At 40.2% G+C, this 24,545-nt stretch overlaps 1 protein-coding gene across 1 annotated transcript; it reads left to right on the forward strand.

Moving 5' to 3' along the window:
• Window positions 1-248: 248 nt before the first annotated feature.
• Window positions 249-23,256, forward strand: cmah (cytidine monophospho-N-acetylneuraminic acid hydroxylase). Its single transcript, XM_084912205.1, has 14 exons — window positions 249-1,070; window positions 2,484-2,575; window positions 3,439-3,548; window positions 8,357-8,547; window positions 9,490-9,570; window positions 9,673-9,739; window positions 9,854-9,935; window positions 10,014-10,151; window positions 10,350-10,485; window positions 11,252-11,395; window positions 12,468-12,642; window positions 13,850-13,966; window positions 19,102-19,217; window positions 21,825-23,256. The coding sequence occupies exons 1-14, from the start codon at window positions 376-378 to the stop codon at window positions 21,940-21,942; spliced, it is 2,262 nt and encodes a 753-aa protein (XP_084768331.1). The 5' UTR covers window positions 249-375; the 3' UTR covers window positions 21,943-23,256.
• The last annotated feature ends 1,289 nt before the right edge of the window (window positions 23,257-24,545 follow it).

Consider the following 24,545-nt stretch of genomic DNA (forward strand, 5'->3'; position numbering starts at 1 on the left):
TTAGCAGGTTCTAAGACAAACATCACATTTCTGACAAGCATAGTATCCTGACTGGTTTTATGCTCAGAAACTGGACTGTGAATCACAACTTAAACTGCAACTGTGAGACTCACCAGGATATTCTTCAAAGAAAACATTAATTCCGTAGCGCAACACGTTACAGGACTGAATATCCACACAGCTTTGCGCATCTAGCTCCGTGCAGGCGGATGCAGTGAAAGAAAGTCACCACGCACGCGCTATGGTGCTTTCACGGTACATGGGAAAACTCAGCACTTAACAAAACAGTAACACTTCAAATTAGAATAAAAATAGAATACAATTGGCAATAAAATAACCATGGGTTACACCTCCATATCTTCATAGTTTTATTTTATGCTAAACAGCTCAGACTGTAATCCTGCACCCGTCCCTTGGAGGCTGACAACCTTGTCCAACCATGACGATAAACCCTCTTCCAGGTCGCTAATGGTGGACTTGATGTTGTTAATTTCTGAGCGGACTGTAGCCGTGTTGTTAGCAATCTCCCTCTTAACTTCCCTCAGTTCGTTCTTCAGGGAGTCAAAATCCTCTGTGAGCGCACATCTCAGTTCTGACCTGATAATCGTGGAGATATTGTTTTTCAGAGAAGAAAGGATGTCCGATTTCAAACCTTCCTACTTCGTCACGGTGTCCGACTGCGAGCAACACGATGAACTCCCACTTACTTTATTATCATGTGCCGAGGATGCGCCTGGCCACTTCCCTGAGGAGCCAGTATATTTATATTTACGGAGTTTAGATGGTCATTGTAAGACTCCTTGTGCTTGCCTCAAAAGGTTGTGCGTTAAAACTTTTCTTTTTGAATTTGAACATTTAGGTGCAATGGCCTCTCAAATAGCAAAGGTATTGTTGTCATTGGATGCTGAAGCAGTTGGCTCACTCAAAGAAGGAGTGAATTTCAAGAAAAGCCCAGAGGATGGCAAGTGTTACATCATATTTCAGAGCAACAATGACTTTAAAGCATGCAAGAACCAGTGCAAGCATCAAGGGGGGCTGTTCATCAAAGACATTGAAGATCTGGATGGCATGTGAGAGCAGGAGCAGATATCAGTGATTATATATGGGCTCAAAATGTGGTCATAAATATTTTGTACTTGTAAATCGGTTTTGTACTTGTAAAAAATATTTGTATGTGTAAAAAAGATTTGTGCGTGCGTAAAAAAGATTTGTATGTGTAAAAAAGATTTGTGCGTGCGTAAAAAAGATTTGTATGTGTAAAAAAGATTTGTATGTGTAAAAAAGATTTGTGCGTGCGTAAAAAAGATTTGTGTGTGGACTTAGCCAAAAAAAACCCTGCAAGTTACAAGTACGAATTTTGACCCTATTTTTCTTCCTTTAAGCTGATTGGTCAATGTCATGTCAATCACAAATTAAACAAGCCAATCAGAGAACAGATGGGTTTGGGTGTCGGAGGGGTGCTTTTTTTGAACTGCAGGCCTTTAAAGGGAATAAATGCCCTTTTACATGCCAACCCAGCGTTTTCCTTCATCACCACGAAGGAAAACAGTCTGTGGTCGTCCGAGTTTGGTGATTTTTGTGTCACAGGTCTACGTGTTTAATACAGGGACTTCCACAGCCTTTTCAATAGCGCTGCGGTGTTTTGGAAATGACAGTCTTCATTACAAAGCTTTCTTCGTTATGAATTAGCATGAATTAGCATACATGTTTTTATTGAACATTTGAAGAACTAGCAAAAAAACCCAGAAACTCTTGTAGAGGACATAAAATCAGAGATAAAAACGACAAGGAGCAGGTGCATCTAGTACAGGTAGAGCTGCAGCAAAAACCCACAGAGCCCAGCAGCCAGCACAACAAATTCTGGATCCTTTGCTTTTAGTTAGCAATTAGCATTAGCAGCACATCCTGCGTCCGATGTGAAAGGACTTTTATGCTGCACACTGTGACTCACAGCAATGGTCCCGGGTCAGCCCTGACTTTGTGTTAAACTAATCCTAAAGTAATAATGATATTTCTAACCACTGACATACCACAACTTTATCCTTTAAACAGCTGCTGAAAGTAAGGGGACCTAACTGCTATCGGATATTTATATAGAGATTGCCCTTCAAGGACCTGCAGTTCAAAAAAGTGCCCCTCCGACAGCCAAACCCATCTGTTCTCTGATTGGATTGTTTAATTTGTGATTGACATGACATTGACCAATCAGCTTAAAGGAAGAAAAATAGGGTCAAAATTCATACTTGTAACTTGCAGGGTTTTTTTTTGGCTAAGTCCACACACAAATCTTTTTTACGCACGCACAAATTTTTTTACACATACAAATCTTTTTTACGCACGCACAAATTTTTTTACACATACAAATCTTTTTTACAAGTACAAAACCGATTTACAAGTACAAAATATTTATGACCACATTTTGAGCCCATAATTATACATTGTCAATTTTTGATTATAGCTGACAGAATTGTCTGTTCCCTCAGGACTGTTAAATGTACCAAACACAACTGGAAATTAAATGTGTCAACAATGAAATATGTGAACCCACCTGACAGCTTCTTGCAGGATGAGCTTGGTAAGTTCTGTCTGTAAAATGCCATTTACTGTATATTGATATTCCACTTCCTGCAATATGAGTGTTGGATGCTGAATCTGAAATATAAATATGTAAACTGTAAAGGTGCATTATGGGATGTGTGGGGACCTTATAATTATAGCTCTTGCCACAGTAGGCTCTAACAATCAGAATAGCAATTACCTTCATTACTTTATTAAATTAAATGCTAAACTGGTAGAGGGCCTATTCTAAAGAATAACATGAGAATTTATGTCAATAATTGTAATCAAGAAATGTCAAACATATTCTTTCCAACAGACATTTTCCATGCTGCAAATGACTGGGATGTAAACTGTTTAATGCAATGTAATTCTCTCCTTGGTAATTTACATTTTTTCACTCATCCATGTGACTTCTTCAGTCTCAGCTGACTGCAGGTTTCTCCAACCTTATGAACAGTACATTTGCACAATGACTGAAACCAGCCCACTGAATGAACAATGGGCTGTAAGGTCAGTTCTTTGGTCATTAATATGGAAATGGTGCCAGTGCTGCTAGTTTCAGTCATTGTGCAAATGTACTGCCTCCTAAGAACAATAATTAAACATTTGTGAAGAGCTCTGACCAGGAAAGCAAACCAAAACAAGAAACCAATGTCAAACATATCCTTCCAACTGACAATTTCCACGACTGGAACTGTTTAATGTAATTTATTCCTCTGAAAGTAATAACAATTATACATTTGTGCCAAAAAGCCCACTACAGTATAAATACATGTGAGTCAGTATGAATGACCATATTTAATGCATGGATAATAATATAATGAGAATAATATAAATACCATTTAAATACTACACCTGAGCTTCTTGTCGCACTTGCAGAGGTATCAATGTTGGATGATGGGGGGCTTCAGTTGGTGGAACTGAGCCCCGTTGATCCCTGGATGGCTGATCCTAGAGAACCTCTGGAGCTCCAGAAGGGAGAAGTGAAAGTACGTGTTGCTGTTACACTTTAAATAACAAATGTTTTACAGAGTTTTTCAGTCACTGCTGTGCATTGTTTTACCCTTATTAGACTGTTATGCAAAATTATCTGTGTAATAAATTATATAAGTAATGATAAAAATCTTAATTATGTCAAAGTATCTCAATAATGAATGAAGAGGAAGGTCTGTGTATTCAGACTCACCTCTGGTGCAGGTGCCCACCTCTCAATTTTTAAATGCATGTAGACATTGAAGGTTGTCGGGAGGGGCCGTGCTGACACCTGCTAGCAGGTGGGTCTAGGGGCAGATTGCCCCTCCTGGGGCGACGGTACCTGGACCTGGGGGTATAGAATATGTTTGGGGAGTGTGACTGTGTCTACAGTGTTCATTTCTGTTTGTCTCCACATTAGGCAAGGGCTGCGTATTTACATATGTGTGCATGAGGGTGGGAATGCACGCTTGTGCCTGTGTGTGCCTGTTTGTCTATGTCTGTGTGTTAGGTTACGTCTTAGACTCCATCTCTCTGTGAACATCTCAGCCCCCCCAGGTGTAGGGGCCTATCACCCCCCACCACACTCCCTGCCGGTGGCTGACGCCCTCAGCCATCGGTGTGTTGGTGGTTCTTGGCATACGGGGCTGGGCGCTCAGTTATGTACCAATTCACTCCCAGTGGCTCTTGGCTGCTTGACAAGGCCTGGTTCCCCCTGTGGCTTCTGCACCGTGGCTGCTGGGTGACCCCAAATCTGGGGCTCTCCTCAGCTCTTTCCAGGAGAGGGTGCAGCTGCCCCTCCATTGGTCCTCCTTGGGCTCTCGTACTCTGGGGGACCTCTGGATGTCTAGGGCCTGGATCTCCTCCATGCCTGCTTCATGCCCTGGGAGATGGGGCTATGGCTCCCCACACCCTCTAGCAGATTGTTGCATTGACAAACCTTTTAAATACAAGCACTCTCATCCACACAGGTGTACACACAGGTGCTCATAGACACAAACTATACGTTTCTTGGCTATTACCTCAAAGCACATTGTGCTCTGTCAGTCTTATATGCTGCACAATAACATTCAATATTTAGTATTTACTGTTACTTACACTTATCTAGGTTATTGCAATGGTGTTGTGTTTACTACACTGAACAAAAATATAAACGCAACACTTTTGTTTTTGCTCCCGTTTTTCATGAGCTGAACTTAAAGATCTGAAACATTTTCTATATAAGACCCATTACTATCAAATATTGTTCACAAATCTGTCTAAATCTGCGTTAGTGAGAACTTCTCCTTTGCCGAGATAATCCATCCCATCTCACAGTTGTGGCATGTCAAGGTGCTAATTAGACAGCATGAATATTGCACAAGTGTGCCTTAGACTGCCCACAATAAAAGGCCACTCTGAAATATGCAGTTTGATCACATAGCACAATGCTACAGATGTGGCCACCATTTGCCTCACGCAGTGCAACGCATCTCCATCGCATGACAATTTTTGCAGAAATTCTTTGGTTATGCAAACTGATTGTTGCTGCAGCTGTCTGTGTGGCTGGTCTCCACCTGGTCGAACATCCTGGAGGTGAACATGCTGGATGTGGAGGTCCTGGGCTGGTGTGGTTACATGGGGTCTGCGATTATGAGGCCCGTTACTGCCAAATTCTCTGACACGGCTTTGAAGATGGCTTATGGCAGAGAAATGAACATTCACTTCACAGGCAACAATTCTGGTACACATTCCTGCAGTCAGTACGCCAATTGCATGCTCCCTCAAAAGCTGCGACATCTGTTTGCTCTTTTTTTTCCTCTCTCAACAGGTGATCCAGGTGATTTTGTCATCTTTCACCGTTCCTCGTACCTTCTGTTTTTCTTTCCCTCCCTCACTTTCTGTCTGTCTTTCATGTCTGTCCTGTCTGTAATAACTTAGAATAAAACAGAATAAATGATTAAGCATAACAAAGGTCAATCAAATGGACCAATATGGCAAGGCCATGATTATCCACTTGGTGAAGTAAATCAGTGGGACATCTTTCTTCTCCTTCAAACAATAATTCTGATGGCTAAAGAAACGAACGAGACAGGCAATAAATAAATAAACAAATAAATAATAATAATAATAATAATAATAATAATAATAACAACAACTAGAAAGCGAAAATTTCAGAAGAAATTTTAAGTGTGCCTATGCCGCTGCTAATCAGTGTAGTTTGCCATTCATACGGCTACAGAGAGCAAAACTCAGCAGAGCAGCCATTCTCCACCATGAACTATGGTAAAAACAAAGACCGCTCGCGCCTCACAGATGACAGCTTACAGTTGTGTGTAAAGATGAGGTGACTTCGTAAAGCCCCGATTTGCAGACGCTGTGCACAGAGGTTCATGAGTAGAAGTCCCATTGTACCACGGCAGACCCGACAATGTTTGCATGAACACGCTTTGTAGCATTACTTTATTGACCACTTTTCACACATGGTTGCTGTACCCACACAGCCGGCTGTAGCTTTTCATCTCACAGCCCGACACACACCAAAACAACAGCCGAGAGAGCACAGACTTTACGCCTGAGAGGCGTGATTGCAGATGCCACTCAGGTGGGTCCACCTCCCCTGCAGCAGCACTGCAGACCACGCCCCGCCACACACATCAAACACGTAAAATAAATATTTATGCACTTTTGCATTCACTTTTTGTTATTTTTACACAGTGTTCTGAATGATTAACAACAGTCTACAGCCAATCTTGTGTATTATTATACAAACTTTGGTTGTAAGATTCAGATAACTATTTAATAAAAGCTAAATATTTTATATGAGAGTAAGAAAGAAAAGTATATCTTTGTGTCCCCCTTTCCCTGTTAATACCCTACCTGGCCCCCTGGCAAAAGCTTTGCTAGATCCGCCCCTGCACAGTTACCAGCTGTCAGCTACACAGAAAAGGAGCTTGGTTTTATTCATCTCTCAGAAACAGTTCATAACTTCCCTTCAACTCATTCATGTCACCTAAAAGGTAAACCTGTTTCTCCATCACCAGTTCAGCTCTGATGATTCAGTAAGGACATTTCCTGGTTTCGACCAGCCGCTTTTACAGCTGTGGCTCCAGCAAACATCAGCTGATACTAGAAATTAAAATCAAATGAATTATAACAACAGCTGATCAAGCTTAAACGTGCTGCTGTTGTTTAGCGCGATAAACAAACAAGAGAGAAAAGCCGATCATTGATCAGTTTCATGATTGAAGTTGCAACAGGCAAGAGAATGACAGGGGAGGCTGCATAACGACAGAATAAATCCAGCTTTGTGTCTTTTTCCGTTCTACCTGAAGTACGGGACAAACTGTGTTCCTTTTTGGCTCAATACGAAACGCATAATATTTTCTCTGAATGCGGGACGATTCCATTTGTACGGAACGGTTGGCAACTCTACGAACTAACCCTTATGAATAAAATAAAGTTCAACATCAGTAACTTAACACGCACACAGCTGTATAGAAACTCCGTCGTGCTGCTAGCACGCAGTACGAGTTATTGTAACTGATTGTAAAAAGTCAGCACAACGAAAATAAACTACACCTAAACTCGGTTTATATCTGACCCAAATGGAGTGCAGTTCATAACTTCTTACCTGAAATTCAGTTAACCTGATGCAGCCACCTTGGGTCTGCTTTTCCTGCCTTCAATTTCCCTGATCCATGGCTGCCATCTGTTTGAGCTCCGCGTTAGCCACCACGAAAAAACTCAGTTATTTTCCCACATCGACCAGCATCTGGACAACCACCTTTCACTGTTTATACCATTACTAAAATGAATAAATGAATCATCGGCCCATATAAACGAAAAATAAGTCCAGCTGAGACACAGACTATTTGTGAGCGATCGGGGGTGAAACGAGTGTGAGCCGCCTCACTGAAAGCCAAGCCCGGGTGCTTTTGAGCGAAGCGGCGCTAGCCGCGCTAGATAGCTAGTCGCGCTAGCTAGCTAGCCGGCTAGCAGCATCATCGTAAGAGAACTGTTGCTAATATGGGATGTCTTGATAAATGAGCAGATATTTGAAGTTTACACAGCTACATTCTCGCCTGAAAATATCTTAAAAGTTTATTTTGTGACCTAGAAACACGAATAAGAGGAATATAAAAACGAGGTGCCAGCCGCCATTGTTTCACTCGGTAGAGGCGTGCTATGAATTGTGGGATATGGAGTTTTCCACCAAGCATACACGCTTTCACTTACCGTATATATTCAATGGTTCGCGCAACCTTAAAACTTCCAATGGTTCCTGAAAGCAGCGACGCTGTGCGCGCCGTTGATATTGTCGTCATTACGGTAATCCAAATAAGGGTAGACAGGCTGTACCACTCCCGGCATACCACTAGAGAGAGCCAACACACCACAAATGAAGTCTGTTTCTATGGGGCCAAAAGATGAATCTTTCCCAATTTGCACTAAAATCTAAATATTTAAAAAACTATAAAAGTCATAAACACCAAAAGTCATAGCATACTAGTCCAGATCCAGCCGCACAAAACGATATAACATATGTAACCCTTGTCTCAAAACTGTGCGACAGATAAGCGCAGGAAAATTTGCACTAAAATATTAATATTTAAAAAACTATAAAAGTCATAAACACCAAATGAACCTTGTCTCAAAACTGTGGGGCGAGTTACGCATCAAAATTTTAGGCGGAAGATTGAGAATAAGAATAATAAATCTGACGAATAGTAATAAGTGTGCCTCTTGGCATAGGCACACTTAATAATAATAATAATGAACTAAGAGTGAAAAGTACATCAAGTACAGTCTCCAAAACATAAATTTTCTTTTACTTTCCCCTCAGGTGACATACTTCACCCATGCCTGCATGGAGCTACAGCTTGGCAAGAGAAGGTTCATGTTCGACCCCTGGTTGAAGGGTCCTGCGTTTGCCAGGGGCTGGTGGCTTCTCCATGAGCCTCCAGCAGACGCCCTGGACAGACTTTGTGGTGCAGATCTCATCTACATCAGCCATATGCACTCAGACCACCTCAGGCAAGCTCTGCTAATATTGTTAAATACATAAAAATATGCATTACATATTACTGCCATTTTTGTTTGAAGTAAATGATTCAGAGCAAACACAGTATAGTATCTACAAACAGTTTTTGCTTCAGCTGTTCTATTCATCTTGATCACACAGAATTTTATTGATTACTTATGGCGCAATATTGTAATATACATTACAATACTTGATCCATGACCAGATGCAAGCAAAATCAAAAAGAGTAAAACAGCACCAGCTGCATACAGTCACAGTAAACAGAAGGTATACTGTCCTTAAATTAAAGCATGTAAAAAGACTTTTACATCCTTTAATTAAAAAATAATTATAATTAATTACAAATTATTACAAAAGTAATGTAGAGCACTCTGCGATCTGGCCAGTCAGTACAGTGTACAAAATGATCAGTGTAAAATTACCAAAATTACCACTACTAAAATTACTTACTTAAACTTAAAATGTTTTACACAATATTTCAACTTACTTAAAGAATAATTATTTTTTGTTTCATGTAAATATCTGACTTGGTATTATGTTAATCTAATGTAGCCAAATTTAAGTACTTGTACGTACAGTAATTTCAAATAAAAATAACTTAATTAATACTATTAGAAAAGACAAATAAAAAAATAGTTATTAGTAATTTTGCAATGAAAACTACATAATATAATTACAACTGTTATTGAATAGGATTCAGAATAAAAAATCTATTTCCATTTTTTCCACTTTGCTTATCTCTCCCTTCTATTCTCTGCTTTGAACAGCTCTTCAGAGCTCCTGAGAGAAATAAAAAACATTTTTGGAACGTTACATATTTTTTTTCCTACTGGCTAGAACCTCAAATACAAAATCTACAAAGAGACCAACTTTCAGAAATGAAGGGTGTTTATATTTACAGTGCAGGGCACTGACTTTTTCTGTTTCCTTTATAGTTATCCCACACTGAAAGTGTTGGCAGAAAGAAGGCCGGACGTCCCGATATATGTCGGTGACACATCCAGACCAGTGTTTTGGTTAGTAATGAAGTGGAGCTGAATTGTCCCCATAAATTACAGAGGAAATAAATTATCCAATGTTGGTCTGTTATTCACATACGGGTATCTCCGCTGTGACAGGTATATAAAGGAAAGCCAAGTTAAGCTGACCAATATTAAAGTCCTTCCCTTTGGTGTTTGGCAAAATGTAAGTCACTGCCTCTATCATTTGTTTAAGAGGAATTACAAAAAAACCATTTTGTATATTAAAATCATATGATTTCCATAAAGAAGTAAAAATTAATCTTGCTGTCTCACTCAGATTGATGATCACCTGAGATTTATGATCCTGATGGATGGTGTACATCCTGAAATGGACACATGCATCATTGTTGACTACAAAGGTATCATTTTGAATAATATAATTACTTGTGCTGTAAAAATAAGTCTGATTATAATATAAAATGTTGTTTTTATTGCAGGTCATATGATCCTCAACACTGTGGACTGCACCAGACCGAATGGAGGCAGGCTACCACAAAATGTGGACGTGATGATGTCTGACTTTGCTGGAGGAGCTTCTGGATTCCCCATGACCTTCTATGGAGGGAAATACAGCGGTGAGCCCGAGTTAGGTTTGCTTAGTTAGGTTTCACCTCCACCTACACACAACAGCATCTATGCTAGAATCTTTGACGGTTACATGTATCTCTTTTAGCGATGTAAGAACTGACTTGTCAAACTGATATGTTGTGATCAACAGTGTCAAAGTGCACCAAACTGCTGAGATGAAGCAAATGTTGTTGATGTGTTTCCAGATTCCTGGAAGGCAGAGTTTATCAAGAATGAGAGGAAGAAGCTGCTGAATTACAAAGCTACACTGGTGAAATCCCTGCAGCCGAGGATCTACTGCCCATTCGCTGGATACTTTGTGGAGGCTCATCCATCAGACAGGTAGAGTTTGTAATAAGGGTTTGCACAGCATCAGAGATGACTTAATAAAGTGCAGAGCTTTTTGGTTTTGAATTACTTTTATGTTCCCTGGCAGAAGAATCCTCACAACAAAGTTAGCTGATCTGATCTAAATTCCAAGGTCAAAGCTGATATGTAGTTCATCTGGGCAAGTTAATATTTAAAACACAACTATGTACAATAACAAACAAAACAGGGTTTGGTCTATATATGGGCTCCTTTTTCTATCTATTCCCTGCTTAATTGTAGCTCTGTTTCAGCTGTCTATGAGCTGATATGCAGTTTATGTTGGCAAGTCAATCTACAACCATGACTCCACTTTGATGAGCTGCTCCTTTTATACTGAACTGTGTTTATAACTGTCAGCAGCTTAGATTCATTTATCATTGATTTTAAGATTTTCTACCAGGTTTTTTTTTTAACATTACACAATTCTCCCAGTCTTGTGTTGCTGCTGCTTCGATGTTTGTGAAATGTGTTGTTAGCATAAGACCTTTAAACTGAAGACTTTTTTTCTGTTTGATTCAATACATTTGTTATGTTATTAAATAAGGATGTGACTAACATTATTTACATCATACACAGCATTCATGTTTTCTGGAAACATGGTTGTACAACACAGTTGTGGCCTTATGTTTTGACAGTGACACTACTGCTAATGACTGTCAAGTTAAACACATGAGACCTAATTTGTGTTTTATGTGTCCCTTTACTTATGTGTCTGTTTGTACTGTGTGTTGGTTGGAAGATACATAAAGGATACGAATATCAAAAACAGTGCAGAGGACCTGAATGCACTCATTAATAAGCTTGCACCGGCAATCAAAACTTGGACACCGCAGCCAGGTGCTGTGCTGGACCTCGGCCTCGCTCTGAGAGACCCCACCAACAGGTTGGAATAGCTCACATGTTTATCTGTGTTTTCCATTCCTGGTCGATGTGGGAAAGAAAGAGACTGTTATTCCATCTCTGTAATACAACTACATAAAACACAGAAATTTAAACAGTAATGTCAGTCTCTACAATGCCAGCCAGTGTATAAACAGATCATTTTGTTTCTGAGAGTCTGATGAGGAAAAAAATCTCACTGTCCAAATATTCATTGTCTGCACTGCAAATGTAAAAGTAAAATGTGTCACTTTTATATATTTTTCTTTGAGCTGTAGCTTCAGCCCCGTCTTTTTCCCGTTTTGATGTAAGTGCCCAGTAAATGTATATGACTTTGATTCTTACTGACAAGCTACTGCTACTCAATTATTTCATGTAAAGGAGAAAATCCAAATCTGACTGCATTTGCCTATGTTGTGTGATAACATGATGGCATTATTTTGTTTAAAGAGTTATTATCATTATAAAGAGCACAGGCAGGATTAGTAACTTTCCAAATATACAACAGGGGTCTCAAACTTAAATGAGGTGTGGGCCACTGCTGGCATTGTCATGTCATTGGAGGCCAGTTCAGTGTTCAAGTAAAATGGTACTACAAAACAAACAAACAAACAAACAAACGAACAAGAAACAACGACTAATAATTGTGAAAATGTAGCGTTTTGTTTGGTTTGTTTGGGGTTTTTGTTTTTTTTCAGATATTGTATAATAAGACAAAACTGCAAATGTGAATGCAGATTTTTTTTCCTCCCTCTTAACTAACTGAAGCCTTTGATTGAACTACCAAATAAACACACTGGTACTCTCTTTGTGGCAGCACTTCGGCTATCATTTTGTTCTTATTTAACAAAATAAAAATGCAGACATAAATGTACACATCAGTTTTTGACTCTCACTGAACTAACACAGCCAGTCACTCAGTATGCTTGTACTCTCTGCTCATATTGCCTTCATATGGCTGCAAGTGGTCCCTGGGCTATGAGTTTGAGACCCCTGTAATACATCATGTAAACTGCACATGCAAGTGCTAAATGAAATATTTTCTTTGCAACTTTCTTTGCTATGACCAACCGTAGGGAGGCCATCACCAATCCCCCAGCTAGTGCAAAAATCTACAAGGACAGCTGGGAGTTCGACTTGTATGTGAATGAGTTGAAGAGCGCCATCAAGTCTGACATATTTAAACATCAAAACTGGATCCAGTTTTATTACACATGGGCTGGCTTTCAAAACTACAACCTGGTTGTTCGGGTAAATGGTTTTGACAGAAATGTTTTACTTTTCTTTGGCATTTAATTTGTTTTCATGATCTTTCCTACTTAAAAGCATTTCTCTGTTTACTGCTTCATAATAAATAAATAATAAAGAGGCCCCCAGAAAAGTAAAAATATATACACTTGTCCATTTTTGCAAGGTTGGGGGGGAATGCATAACCCCCCCTCCCAACAAAAGGGGGAAAACCCCCAAAACTATTGTATATTGTGGCCCTTTGATGGACTAGCAACCTGCTAAGGGTGTACCCCGCCTCCCACCCTGTGAAAACTTAGACTCCTTCCTCTGTGAACATGAGTTAGATAAGTGCTAAAAAATAGATGGATGGGAGGAAATTCAATAAAGAGAAATCATTAGAAGGAACTAAACATGATTTATTCACTTACAGAATTCAATTAAGGTATTTGGGATTAGTCTGTGGCTAATCGCAGCAGAACAGAATCCCAGCAGTGATAGGGAAAGGGCAGGACCGCCCTCTGAATTTAGATTCTGTGAGTTGCACGATGGTGTCTGGAAGGGAAAACAACAGATGAGATTTAAAGTCGGCAGAGCAGAGGCTGATTGGCCTGAAAAATCTGTGGGACTACAGATCTTCCTTATTGAATTTATGAATAAGCTTCATTTGGCTAATCCAATGAGCTAAACTGTTAGCAAAGTTGTTATTCTTCATGAAAATGACAGTGACTGACATTTTTTAATGCACATAATAGTGATTTTGGTATTATTTTAGTTTCAGTTAACCTTGTAAGCCATAAAGTCCTATGGAATGATCTATAAAGTTTAACAAAATTAAAAGGAACTTCATTATTTTCAGTCTGACATTTCTTGTTTGATGAACATACATGAACATTGGTGTACTTTTTTTTTGTTATACCTGAGCAGAAATGTTCCTTGTCTTTATCTTTATATGTTTTTTTAAAAAAAAATTCCGTCATGCCTCAGCAGCCTCTGCAGTACCTTAACAGAAACTAGAAATAGAGATGTTGTTCACATCCTGCAATGATGACATTTTAAAATGAAAGACAAAAAAGCAAAATAAAAACCCAGCTCTCTGCTCTGATTCCTCATCGTCACTTCCCTTCCTTCCAGCTGTTACAAATCACCTTGGCTCACTTCTTTTTCCATTACATTGCTATCTTACTCAGAGTGGATGCAAATCTGCTGAAATGCACATGTCTCTGTGTAGGTCATTGAAACAGATGACAAGTTTGAATGCATCACTGACGGTTATGATTATCTGGTGGACTTTCTGGATCTATCATTCCCCACAAAGAGACCCAACAGAGAGCACTCCTACTTGGAGGTGAGTCACTATAGAGCACTAAACACGCAGACAGCAGCATAACAGAACCTGAATAATAGTAATTTCTCATGACTACCAAGATGATTTCATGATGAAATTATCATGTGTTCCATCTAACATATGGAACATGTTGTTCTGCTTGCTTTTTTGTTTATTTGTAATATATATATATATATATATATATATATATATATATATATACTGTTACCACAACTATAGGTGTACTTCTGAAATAAAGGTGTCACAGTCCTGGGTTGGTGACCCAGTGTGTTCAGTTTTGTTCTATTTTTGATCTTTGATTTCATCATTGTTATCTCTATTAGTCTTTTGGTTTCTGTAACAGTATTTCTAGTAATTTAGTGCTGTGTTCTGTGATTTCTAGTTCTTCGATTTTGTTCCTGTGTCCTTTTTGTTCAATGTCAAGTCTGTGTCTGTCATGCACTACCTGTTTTATTTTGATAGTCCTTGTCCTTGTGCAGTGTGTTTAATTTTGCTTCTCCTTGTCTCGTTATGTCTAATTGTGTCTCCCTCCTGTTTTCCATTTCCCTGATTGCTCCACAGTCTATTTAAGCCGTCTGTTTCTCTTTGTCAGTGTCACGTTGTACACCCTCTTGATCCTGTGTGTTTGTCTTGTAGTCCTGTTAGTTTCCTGGTGTTTAGTTTCACGTTTTACATTTCAGGTTTTGGTTTGTTTTTGAAAGTGTTTAATTTAACAATAAAAGCTGTGTTTTGAGTTTAAGTCCCATCTTTGAGAGTCCTGCATTTGGGTCCAATCCTGCCTGCCACACAGAACAATGCGATCATTACATGGACCCAACGGGAGTGCGACCTGGCCCGCATCAAAGACCTGATGATCTGAATTTCCCACACCTCAGATATCAAGGCAAGCGTGGTAGGGATAAACGCCATCAAGGCGATTATAGAGGGGAACCCTCATTTTCACCAGCGCCCAGAAGTAACGGGCCTGGTTAAAGAGCTGCACAGGGTCTGGGACATGCTACAAGCTTGAGAGCTAGCAGACTTTGTCCGTTCACGGCCTTCCATGCCTGCAGTTCATCCATTTGCTGTTCAGTCTCCTGCAGTTCAGTCGTCTGCTGTTCAGTCTTCAGCTCAGTCTTCTGTTGAATGTGCAGCTCAGTTACCTGCTCTGTCACCTGCTGTTCAGCCGTCAGTTCAGTTACCTGCTGTTCAGCCGTCTGCTCTTCAGTCGTGTGCTGTTCAGCCACCTGCTCAGTTGTCTGCAATTCAGTCATTGGCTCAACCGTCAACCCAGCCACCTCCATCCTCTGCTGGAAGCTCCGTAGAGCTTGTTCAACCAGCTAAGGACTTCATCTTGCTGGCCCTGCCAAGACAGACCGCCTGCACTGCACAGACCCAGCCGTTGCATTCCGAGCCAGCTTTGTTCCCTGTGCAGTTACAGTTAACTTCATTCCTGCCAGAAAACTCCGCGCCTGCTGGTTCTGTTTCGTCTCTGCTAGAGGTTTCTGGGCCTCGTGGTTCTGTCTCGTCACCGCCAGAGGTCTCTAGACCTGTTGGCCCTGCGTCTGTCCCTGCTAGAGGGTCCGAGGGGCCCATTCAGCTGTCTTCTGTCTCCGCTGGAGGGTCCAAGGGGCCCGTTCTGCCTTCTGTCTCCGCTGGACGGTCCGAGGGGCCTGTTTCAGCTGTCTGTCTCCGCTGGAGGGTCCGAGGAGCCGCTTCAGCTGTCCTTTCTTCCCACTGGAGGTCCCGAGGGGTCGCTTCAGCCATCTGTCTCCGTCGGAGGCTCCGAGGAGCCTGTCCAACCATCAGTGCCACGAGCAGTGCCACCAGATCCATCATCTGCAGCAGCCATGTCACTGGCCATTCAGCCACCAGGGGTTGCCACACCATCGTTTGGTCCTTCCCTCATCTGGTCCTGCCTTGTCTGGTCCTGCAGCTGCCACACCATGTCCGTGTCCAGCATGTCCACATCCGTGTCCAGTTCCAGCATCATCTGCTCGTCCATGTCCTTGTCCATGTCCAGTTCCAGCACAGCCTGCTCATCCATGTCCACGTCCGTGTCCAGTTCCAGCACAGCCTGCTCCTCCCCATCAGTGTCCAGTTCTAGCACGGCCTGCTTGTCTACATCCAGCTCCTCAAAGTCGACGGCCACTTTCCAGGCGCCTCAGAGTGAGACCAGTAACCCTGGGAAAGCAATGGAGATTCAGTGCAGAAGCTGTTTGAGTAATATTCATGTGGAATGTGAAGTGTTTGGACAATAATAATGAGTAGTGTGGTGAATTAATTAAGACCAGAACACAGTGACTGTAGTTAGATGTAGATGTCTTTGTCAAAAAATACTCCAAGGTTCCTCACAGTGTTACTAGAGGCCAAGGTAATGCCATCCAGAGTAAGAATCTGCTTAGATACCATATATCTAAGATTTTCAGGGCCGAGTAAAATAACCTCAGTTTTATCTGAATTAAGAAGCAGAACATTAGCGGTCATCCAGGTCTTTATGACTTTAAGATATTCCCGCAGTTCAACTAATTGGTGTGTGTTATCTGGCTTCATGGACAGATAGAGTTGGGTGTCATCTGCATAGCAGTGAAAATGTATGCTATGTCTTCTGATGATACTGCCTAAGGGAAGCATGGATAATGTAAACAGAATTGGTCCTAGCACTGAACCCTGTGGAACACTATAATTGACCTTAGTGTGTGAATTCAATTCAATTCAATTTTATTTATATAGCGCCAAATCACAACAAAAGTCGCCTGAAGGCGAAGAGGACTCCCCATTTACATGCACAAACTGGAGTCTAGATAGATATGATACAAACCACTGCAGCACCGTGCCTGTAATACCTACAGCATGTTCTAATCGCTCTAATAGGATATTATGGTCAACAATATCGAACGCTGCACTAAGGTGTAGCAGGACAAGCACAGAGATGAGTCCACTGTCAGAGGCCATAAGAAGATAATCTGTAACCTTTACTAAAGGGATCGTGGGGCGATTGTGGCTCAAGAGTTGGGAGGTCGCCTTGTAATGGGAAGGTTTCCGGTTCGAGCCCCAGCTTGGACAGTCTCGGTTGTTGTGTCCTTGTGCAAGACACTTCACCCGTTGCCTACTGGTGGTGGTCAGAGGGCCCGGTGGCGCCAGTGTCTGGCAGCCTCGCCTCTGTCAGTGCGCCCCAGGGTGGCTGTGGCTACAATGTAGCTTGCCATCCCAGTGTATGAATGTGTGTGTGGATGACTGGATGTGTAAAGCGCTATACAAATACAGGCCATTTACCATTTTAAAGCTGTTTCTGTGCTGTGATGAGCTCTGAAACCTGACTGAAACTCTTCAAATAAGTCATTCCTCTGCAGATGATCTGTTAGCTGTTTGAGAACTATTCTTTCAAGGATTTTTGTTATGAGAGGAAGGTTGGAGATTGGCCAATATTAGCTAAGGCCACTGGGTCAAGAGATGGCTTTTTAAGCAACGGTTTAACTACTGTTAGCTTGAAGGTCTGTGGTACATAGCCGATTATTAGAGATAGGGTTGATCATATTTAAGATTGAAACATTAATTAATGGCAGGACTTCTTTGAGCAGTCTTGTAGGACTAGGGTCTAAAAGACAAGCTGATGGTTTGGAGGAAGTAATTACTGACGTTAACTCAGAAAGATCAATTGGAGAAAAAGAGTAAGTGAATATCAATGGTAATTAAAGTAGCTGTAGATAATATTACATCTGTGAAATGATTATGAGTAATTTGTTTCTCTAATGGTTAAAATTTTATTTGTGAAGAAGTTCATGAAGTCATTACTAGTTAACGTTAAAGGGATGGTTGGCTCAATAGAGATAGAGGTAAAATTATTAACAAGATAATCGACCTCTGTTGGAGTTCAGGTAGCTGCTCTGCTCTATTTTGGTACCGGGCATTGAAGATGAAAACAGTGGGTGGATTATATAATAATGCAGCTGCATTATATAGCCACCTTAACAGAGGTTATTTTTCAACACTGTTACAACTCTAGTGACATATTGCTACACTTGCATTTCCTGGACCAAGGAGCAATCAGAATTTTTGTGGTGCACAGGAATATTTAATCTGGCTCTGTTCTGAGGAAACTGGAACTGCTGGACAAGCTAATTTTGTTATTGTGGCCCTCCAAGTAGCATTATTTACTTTTAACCCTTAATGCTCCAGTCGGAGTGTGCCCGCTCCGTTTTGCGTAACTATTTTTAAACCCCTGTAGAACTGCAGCCACGTAAGCTAGCGCAATTTTTTTTTTTTTTGAATATGAAACCGGAGGAGTTGTATCTTATGCCATCAGCTTGTCCTAGGTCACGGTTTCCTTCCACATATAGCTTTGCAAAAACTGCATAAAAAGCACTTGCAGCAACAAAAACATAATATTCCAGAACACGCTTTGCCGATCCGATCAGCTGTTCATAACACTTCCTACTTTGGAATAGACGTCAGCGCGAACTATTGCATGTCCGCCATTACTTGCCCGAAATCGGAAGTGACGTCATTTTCGCGGAAATTACCTTCAGGGCCTTATAAGCCTATACTGGTGTTTTTTAAAAGTCATGTTTGACTTTATGACTTTCTGTATCGTTTCTGGGATGCTTAGAACTCAAATTGCACTGCTGGATATAGTTTATTTTGATGCATATGCTTCTTTTTTGCAAATTTGCACTATAATATTCATTTTCGTTTTTCCTGCAGTATATAAAAATTGGTGCATTTCAAAAATAAAACTATGAAGACACTCAAAATAAATTTCCTGTGGAGGGAAACTATTTTGTGCAACTCTTTTGTATTTACAGTTTTGAGGGATAAATTTCTCTAACTAGAAATATATGTTAAATTTTGTAGTTTATTGCACTTTTTTGCAGTTTATGTAAGTACTATGCACTTAATGCATACATATTATTAAACATTGGGCTATAATGGCTGTATTGATGTATTGCAACTTGAAATGCTCCTAAAAATGGCACTACAGCATGTAAAAATATAATATAAGCTCTGGCAAACATGGTCCTCTTTTAGATCTTAAAGGGTTAATGTATTAAGTGCGTGTACAAGATGTAAAAGACTCGTAGTTTGAGGAATTCGCAAAATATTTCAAGAACATATTTTCTTGCACAGAGCAGTGACCCTTCTTGGTTTCCTTTTAGATTAAAAACAGGATTGGAGTGATGAGGTACGTGGTGCTTCATGGCTGTCTATGGGATGACCTGTACATTGGCTTTCAGAACCGCATCAGCCGAGACCCAGACATCTACCACCACAAGTACAGACATTTTATCTGATATGTTTGAGAATTCTTTCATGTTCTGTAAATCTGTTTTTCTGTTCTTTGCTCGTTGACAACTCCTCATCCAATTGACTTTAAACGCAGTGGGTGTATTGCTGGCTTTTCAGGGAGTTTTTAGGACATCCTGATAACAAAGAATTGCAGTAGTCTAACTGGTCTTTTAGCGTCACTCTGAGAGTGGATATTTCTAATTTTAAAGATGTTGTGCAAATGGAAGACAGCAGTCTTAAACATTTGTTTAATGGATATGTCTTGGTCAAAAATTACTCCAAAGTTCCTCACAGTGTTACTGGAGGTCAGAGTAATGCCATCCAGAGTAAGAATCTGGTTAGATACCATATTTCTAAGATTTTCAGGGCCGAGTAAAATAACCTCAGTTTTATCTGAATTAAGAAGCAGAACATTAGCGGTCATCCAGGTCTTTGTGTCTTTAAGACATTCCCGCAGTTTAACTAATTGGTGTGTGTTATCTGGCTTCATAGATAGTTAGAGTTGGGTGTCATCTGCTTAGCAGAGAAAATGTATGCTATGTCTTCTGATGATAGTGCCTAGGGCAACCATGGATAATGTAAACAGAATTGGTCCTAGCACTGAACCCTGTGGAACACCATAATTGACCTCAAGGGTGAAGAGGACTCTCCATTTACATGCACAAATTGGAGTATGTTAGATAGATATGATACAAACCACTGCAGCACCAAAAAAATTTGGCCAGATTTCTAGAAACCAGAGCTGCTCCATCCAAAATGGGATTGATGCCGTCTCTCCTAACTAGACCAGGTTTCCTCCAGAAAGTTTCCCAATCATCCAATTATCTATAAAGTCCACCTCGTGAGCTTTATAGACAATTAGAAATTTTTATTTGTTTATCTTTATACATCTTTATATGTTTGGAGAGTTGTCTGAAGGACAACGGTTTAGTAATCCTGGGCTCTGGCTGACAGGCTCGGTACATACTAACACGTGGAATATTACACAGTCTGAGGTGAGATGTTAGAGGGCTGGTCATGGTGGTTGTGCTGATGCAAGACATGCTCAGATAGATCTGAATTCAAATTTTCTTTTGTTTTTTTCAGTACCTGTCAAAAGCAGCTATTATTGTAAGAAAAAAAATACATCTTATCCATAACTAGGAACACCTGTGACTACTCCACTCATGATTCACCTAAAACAAACCTCTTATATCAGTCAAAGTAGTTCAAATTCTCATAAAGTTTACTTTTTGAAACTTCTTATAATACATACAGGTGTATACTGAATTAGGTTTACATATGGTAAATACATTGCATTGGCACAACCATCACTACCAGTCAACTAATGTCACACTTGCAGACTGAGTAATTCTGGTGGTACATACTGAGCCTCAAAGAAAGCTGACCCCTGAGCTCAGGGTGGATGAACCGTTATCTTACACACAACTCTGCATACACTTTTGAGGATCTGACTCAGCAAAAATACAGCCAAGGTCACATGTAAAAGGACAGCCAATTCAAATGCTGGGTAAGTAAATAACTTACCTGCATTAGCAGTGCTTTGAGCAAAGCTTTAAGACTGTCATTGATACATATTTCTAAACACTTACAGATTCAGTTGCACATTAACACATCTGATTACACAGACAGATCCACACAGATAAAAATACATACAGACCTGAAGTGAGATACAAACATACTTTTTGCTAAAATAACAGTATGGGCTCAAATTATGGTCATAAATATTTTGTACTTGTAAATCAGAATGCGTAGCTGTCAGTTGTTACCTTGTAAACCAAAATATCTGAAAAGTTTATGTTTGTGCATCTATAGATGAGAATTTGTGTGTGTGTGTGTGTGTGTGTAAAAAACAATATTTGTGTTTGTAAAAAATATTTACACAAGTTACAATTTTTTTGTCTTAAGGTCAGGTTACAGATACAAAGCAAAAAACTACATGTAAAACTCTGCACTCAAGTTCCTGAGCTGTGTGTGAGTTTCAACTTACACGTACGAATTTCCCATTTTTTTTCCCTTTCACTTGATTGGTCAATGTCATGTCAATCACAAATTTAACAATCCAATCAGAGAACAGATGGGTTTGGCTGTCAGAGGGGTGCTTTACTTACGTGCTTTACTTAGAACTTAACACAAAATTTTTTTAACCTTCTGTTTAGATATTTTGGTTTACAAGGTTACAAAACTCAGTTCATAACTATGCATTCTGATTTAAAATTACAAAATATTTATGACCACAATTTGAGCCCATATAACAGCCCTATATAGGCGACACTTACTCCTGTTCTCTGACAGAAACGGCTGTTCCATACTGTGTGCGGGGGGAAGCAAACAGACAGATACACTCCTATTTTTATGGCATGTTTATTTGTCTGTTTTGGAAAGGATATAAATTGCCATTTCCAAGCCTAATAGCTCTCAGTTTAACTATCACTACAATGAAATGGTTACTTTTGTGAGTAACTTTATGATTGCCTGCATGTGATGTGTTTAGAGGACATATGGAAATGATAACAAAAGAAAAATAACTTAGGCTACATGTAAATGGTCATTGTACTAGTCTACCATTTAATCACCTTCTTTTGGCCTCTAGGTTCTGGAATCACTTCCAAGCAGAGCTGCCGCTTTGCAAGCCCGACTGGGAACACTTCCAAAAGCAGGTCGTCCCCATCAGTGAGACCGGGATGGGAAATAACTGTGCCTTGTCATGAATTTGCATTCTGGATTTGTGAAGATCAAGTTACTGTTTTCTGATTTATATTGTGAAAACTCAAGACCTTCTTGCTGTAAGCACCACACCACCTTCTGCTGTGCCTCTTTTGTGGTGGAAGATTTCTTTTCTGATGCACTGATCACTTTAGTAATAGTAATATCACTTTCTTACTAACTGTATGCATGAATGTTATTACAAGTGGGCCTCGTGTTTATGGCACCTTCACAGAGGGCCCATTGTAAAGTCAGAGACATTCAGGTGTGTGTGTGTGGGGGGGGGGTAGATAGATAGATAGTGTGAAGCCCTTCTGCTCGTCTGTGGAAGTAGGGGAGGCAACAGTTAAGTGAAGAATATAGTCAGAGATCTCTCTCTTTGAAGGTATGGGCCTGTGAGGTGGGTGTGGGATGGAATAAAATTCATTTTGTTATTATCTAACCTGCAGTATATTGTATTAACAAATACAGCTTATAGCTTTCAGACTATATTGAGATGAGCAAACATACTGGCAATCTTTGAACTCTTGTTATGGGAATGACTATAATCATTTTATACATATTGTATTCTGCGCCTATAAAAGAGCTGTGGCTCAGTCCATTAATTGAAAGTCAAGAGCTTTGGCCAGCGATATGTCTGGCCAATCCAGTGTGAGGTTGACTAGAGCTGTGGAAGGAATTGCAATACACGCTTACAAAACACTTAAATCAGGTTATTCTTTATTATCTTTTATTTGTTCATATTCTTTTATTAAGTTTTAAGTAGTATCATTTGATTAAAACATTCATTCAATATATTACACATATAGTTTCAGTTGTGTACGTGCTGGCCTTCTGTCTAGTGGAAAGGTTACAAGGTTTAGCTGGTGAGGTGAGAGGTGAAATACAGTGCATTTCAGGTTGACACACACACACACACACACACACACACACACACACACACACACACACACACACAGTAGATAGACTCATTTACAGGTGAAAATTTAATCATATTTTGCTTGTGACTGCAAAATTGTGCCTGCAAAAGAACAGTTTGTTGCAGAATGTGTGCCTGATGTTCCAGACGATAAGCGAGCGTCCGGCAGCGACAGGAAGTCACCTGGGATGGAGACGAGGCGATGTTCTTTTCAAACTGTGTTAAAAGTCATTGTGGTTTTGATTTGACGTATGCATGTATTGTATCTGCTTAACGCATGAGGGGGCGTTATAAATTTCCCTGAAGATATAAAATAACTGTTTGTGTATTGTTAAGGAGAGATCTACAGCTGATGTTTTGCAGTGTACATCTCCCACACGTGTGTTCATTAAAATCATTGTTTGACTCCACCCGGCCGGATCAGTGTTGTTATTTGGATTACCTCCTGTATCCCTCCTCGAATATTTTGAATCCGTAACATGGGGTAATATGTAAGAGTTGTGGAATGTCTTTGTCTGTGTGTGTGTATATAAGATGTGAGGGCGGCAGCCATCGTCAGAGATTACCCTGGTGTTTGAACTCAAAACAATGCAATAAATAAATGTAGATACGACCCAGGTTAGAAGATACAGAGGCAGGAAGTGACAAAATGAGCGTTTATTGGTCCAAATGCAAAACTGAAAGACGAGAAGACACAAAGTCCATAAAACAGAAATCCAAAGCAGACACAGGAAAAGAGGACATTATATACACTGGGAACTACCTGCAAACAAGAGACAGGTGAGAGCAAAGCACGGGTGCATAGTTGAATTGTTACTGGATGGTAGTGCTGCTGTCTGTTGTTCTCAGATTAAAGATTTGGATTAAGGATTACAGACTTCAGACTTGTGAAGGAATGGTGGTAGGGGTACTGGCGACAGCCTGTATTGGTCCAGACCATTACCCTTGCCTGTTTCTGGAAGGTTCTGACAAAGAAAGCAGCCAGTTCTTGTCAGCAGCTGGAACAAGATGTGAAGAATAGCAGGGTGCAGAAAGTGTTGCTGCTTTCTGCAAAGTGTGTCTAAAGACCTGATGAAGAAAGAGAAGAAAACACCAAAGACTGAGCAGAAGAAACTGGCAGAGGCAGTTTTTCAAATGTGCAGGAAACATAGCTGAAGATGGAGGAAGGAAGCGGTAATAATTCTAGTTGTCATTATTATTAAACAATATATTATACTTATTATTGTATTCATTTTTTCAGTGGAACACACACACACACACACACAATGATGATGTTGTTCATGGGATCTGCTGGAGCCACTTGCCTAGTTTGGGGGTTAGGGTTTCCATATTGATTAGATCAGTATGTACAGCTCTGATGTCACTAACATCTCCTTGAACTCTTCATTGATGGTGATTTGTGGTCCTCTGCTGGTGAGAAGATGAACTGCCTGATGTCAGTTTAATGAGCACAGATGATATGAAGTGCTTTTAAAACTGCTTTTTCTAATTGTTCAGGTGCCAAAGTCTGGCAAATTCATTCAAAATAAGACCTCCGTTTTTTAAATGTATTTTTTATAAAAAGCTCTTATTTTGGAGGGTGCTGACATTTAATAATATTTAATAATATGTTATCAGTCCATCAATGGGCTTTATTAGCAGTTATCAGCCCATAACTGTGGCTCAGATTGACCCTCCTGCACCTGCTAG

The sequence above is a fragment of the Perissodus microlepis genome, chromosome 3 (genome assembly GCF_051167445.1).
Source record: "Perissodus microlepis isolate ML-2025 ecotype Zambia chromosome 3, ASM5116744v1, whole genome shotgun sequence".
NCBI classification, from domain to species: domain Eukaryota; kingdom Metazoa; phylum Chordata; class Actinopteri; order Cichliformes; family Cichlidae; genus Perissodus; species Perissodus microlepis.

Coding starts and splice junctions, on each gene's coding strand:
- cmah (XM_084912205.1), top strand. CDS start 376: ATGCTAAACAGCTCAGACTGTAATCCTGCACCCGTCCCTTGGAGGCTG. Junction 8,548..9,489: donor ATGCACTCAGACCACCTCAG/GCAAGCTCTGCT, acceptor TTTCCTTTATAG/TTATCCCACACTGAAAGTGT. Junction 9,571..9,672: donor ACATCCAGACCAGTGTTTTG/GTTAGTAATGAA, acceptor CCGCTGTGACAG/GTATATAAAGGAAAGCCAAG.